The sequence below is a fragment of the Arvicola amphibius genome, chromosome X (assembly GCF_903992535.2).
Source record: "Arvicola amphibius chromosome X, mArvAmp1.2, whole genome shotgun sequence".
Taxonomy (NCBI): Eukaryota; Metazoa; Chordata; class Mammalia; order Rodentia; family Cricetidae; genus Arvicola; species Arvicola amphibius.
Window position 1 is genome coordinate 110,359,420 of NC_052065.1, and position 3,624 is coordinate 110,363,043.

General features: G+C 45.0%; 1 protein-coding gene across 1 annotated transcript; it reads left to right on the forward strand.

Moving 5' to 3' along the window:
- On the forward strand, positions 1-2,411 carry LOC119804430 (homeobox protein Rhox13-like). Its single transcript, XM_038315847.2, has 3 exons — positions 1-347; positions 1,029-1,074; positions 2,292-2,411. Exons 1-3 carry the CDS (start codon positions 1-3, stop codon positions 2,409-2,411), a joined length of 513 nt encoding a protein of 170 aa, XP_038171775.2.
- The last annotated feature ends 1,213 nt before the right edge of the window (positions 2,412-3,624 follow it).

The following is a 3,624-nucleotide window of genomic DNA, read 5'->3' on the forward strand; positions in this document are numbered from 1 at the left end:
ATGAGAACGGAGTTGTGCCCTCCACCTTCAGCCGCGGCCATGGAGGCAGATGGTGGCCATAGTGGAGGCTTCATAGGCCGCCTAAATTTCAAAATCTATGAGAGCAGCCAGGGCCAGGATAGCGAGAGTGTCTCTGAGGAAAGTGATGCCAACGTGAGAGAAAGCAGTAGCCACCCGGATTCTTCTTTGGAGCTTGACCCGGAAGAACTGAACACCTCAGTGGCTGGTGTGGCAAGGATTCCTCGGAGGCACCGGGGTTGTCAAAACCTCTTCCATTTCACACCTCGCCAGATCAAGAAAATGGAACGCGTCTTTAAAAAATCCCAGTATCCAGATTCGGCTGCCAGGTATGTGATTTGGACCAAGAGCACCCCAACCTCCCTGGCCTATGGCTCATTTTGAGGTGTCCTTTCGTTCTTCAAGGCCCTGTATTCCCTAACGCCCTCTTCAAGTCACAGTGGTCTTCTTCTTTAGTGGTGGGTACGGGAGGATGTCCCATGTGGGGGCCGAGCTCAGTACCAACATGTAGTGCGGGCGTGAAGCAAGTGTCCTTGGTCAACACCTCTCATTCCAAGTCACATTTTAATTCCTGTGAAATATAGAGACCAGAGTTTAGTGGCCCAAACAACTCACTAGCATCAAGTTCACGAGTGCTGGGCTTATACTTTGTTGGGTGACCTCCTCTCCAGTAGTCTCCTCTTCTTTTCAGGGACTGTGCACCTAGTCATCAACCCCTTTTGATTTCTCTTTCCCCTCCCCTAGTGTTGTTTTTAAATTAGCACTTTGCTCAGCATAGACTTTGACTTTTTTTTAAATTTTTGATAGTTTGTTAAAATTATGTGTCTCTATCATTTAGAAAGTTTTGCAGGAGATGAATTCATTTCAAAAGTGGTACTGCCTCTGAGAATGAAAGTTATTGCCGAGGGTGAGGGAAGATGTTGATATTTTAGAAGGCATAGAATTCATGTAGGACATTGTATTGCATGTAAAACACTGCATGATAAACATCCGTGGTTCTCTTTACACAGGGAAGAACTTGCAAGAGCTCTGAAAGTGCCTGAAGCAAAACTGAAGGTCAGTGAATCCAAACAAAGCAATTGGACAGACAATCTATAGCCTTCTTTAGGTGTTAGCTAGCCTTGTCCTAGGCAGTTTTATTTATTTTTTTTCTCATTTTTTTATTCAAGAATTCCATCTCCTCCTTTCCTCCTCCCCCTTCCCTCCCCTCCCTTCCACCCATACTCCCACTCCACCCCTCTCCAAAGACAAAGAGCCATCAGGGTTCCCTTCACTATGTTAAGTCCAAGGTCCTCCCAGCTCCCCCTAAGTCCAGGAAGGTGAGCAACCAAACTGACAAGGCTCACGGTGAGCCCGTCCATCCTGTAGAGTTCATGTTCATTGCCTAGGCACTTTTAAATGAATGGATTTTATTTCCTTTTTTCCCTGTTTGAATGTTGGTTTTTTGGCACAGGGTTTCTCTGTGTAACCCTTGCTCTCCTAGATCTCAGGGTTCTATTGACTCCACCCCGCCAATTGCTGAGATTAAAGCACTTGACAAACTAAGCTGTCTTTAACTCTATTTAAACCTTAATTGAAACAGCTCTACTTAAAAGGGCCATTATCTCTAGGTGGACAACCTATATAACTTATGTTTTTCATTGGGATGCAATCTTTGACCCTCTGCTGGCCACACGCTTAGCCTCCTATGGAAATACTCCTTGCCCCTTTACCTCTTAAATTGCCCCGATCTTTCTATTTTGTGTCTGGAATATCAGGGTTAAAAGTGCTACACTGCATAAAGAAAAAAATGATCATATCTTGGGACGATGGTAATAGATAGTGGCATCCTTTAATGTTAATTTTTCTGGCATTCTGTGTTGTGTCTAGCCAAACATATTGCCAAATAGTTATGTTAGGGTTGAGATGAGGCAGGGACTGATAGGTATGGAAGAACAACACTTAAAACACAAAGGTTAATATTGTGCAGAGCAAGATTCTGGAAGTCTTGCTGAAACAGAGATAGTTTTCTTCATCCTGATGCTGGAGAAATTTGTATAACATGAAAGAATATGCTGGTCAGATTTACCACGGGTGGAAGTCCCCACTGAAGTGTTTATTCTATGGGAAAAAGACAAAATCATGGCCCTGTTTGCAAAGGTTAACACACAGCCGGGGCTTGCTTTTGTGAGCTGTGTAGGAAGTTCCATGTTAGGTGCCTTAAGTGAGGTCTCTCTCTTGGCTCTGGGGGTGGAATCCAATGCTAAAACAATCTTGTCTGCCTCTGATTTTAGGTGTGGTTCGCCAACCGACGAGCCAAAGAGAGGAAGAAGGCAACACTGGTACATCTAGAAAACACACCTCCTGTTCAAGACATAATTATACTTAGGGACATAAAGGAAGATTCTTCCTAGATGGCATTCATCCTTCGTTCAGGAGCCAAATGGCTAATTGGTGACCCATGTGCCCATTGCCAAGATTAACTAAAATTGAATACTCAAGAATAAAACCATAACCTCCACATGCTTTCTGGTATTTTGTAGGATATGATATAGACTTTCCAGGAAATTCCATTTAAACAGAATGACAAAGTCTAGTTTCATGGGGTAGCGTTTCTAAATCATGAGTGTTTCTTGCATAAATGAATATCCCCAATACATGGTAATTGGGAGACAGTGGGTCACATGAGCCTTCTTGATTCAAGCTCACTTGATCCTTTGAGCAAGAGATTCAGAAGTAATCCTGCAAACAAGAAATCTAAGGAGAATGTGGCACAGACAATATTGATGGTGATGAATACTTTTTATTTGGGGGATAGTAACAATTCTTTTTTTCCTTTCAATGAAAATAGATTTTTAAAAATCATATCTTGCTTATGTTTTCCCTTCCCCTTACTCTTCTCAGGTCAACCCCACTTACCCTCCCATCTGGATACATTCCCCTTTCTGCCCCTCTTTGAAAACATCTCAGGTGGGTGGAAGCTGCCCACAGTCAGGCCTGGACCAGCTAAAGACATTCATGTGCAGGAAAGGGTCACTGTGATGAGCAAATGTGAGGAGGAGAAATTGGAGGGAACGAATCAGAACGGTTCATGTTCTGTAGAAAGAGGCAGAACAGAAGGAGCGAAGGTGGTGAGGAGCAGGCTGCTGTGGGCAGCCTGCTAACCACCCAGGGCCTTGGTGGTACCAGACCCTGCTGTGCTGCTACCAAGGGTTTGTGGGTTCATGGTGCTACTGTGGGCGGGAACTGTGTTGACATGCATGGGTTTTGCCATAATCAAAGACCACAGGATGCCCTGTGTCTGAGTTGTCACCTGTTGGAAGACCATGCCACTTCAGGGGCTGTACTGATCTGAATGACCTGCACTGCCACCAGTGCCATTGTGACATCATGGAATAGGATGCTGCTGAAGGCCATGTCTGGGTCAGTGACCAGGGTCTCTGTGTTGATGTCCATGGCTCCTGGTACAACTGAAGGCCATGCATATGCCTGGTATCTAGGCTATCACCTGGGGCTGTGTTGGTGTCCCTGGGTCATGCTGCTGCTGGAACCATGCCAATCTGAGTACCTGTGCTACCAACTAGGGTCTTGGTTTCGTTCATGTGCAGCTGCTGCCGAAGACCTTCC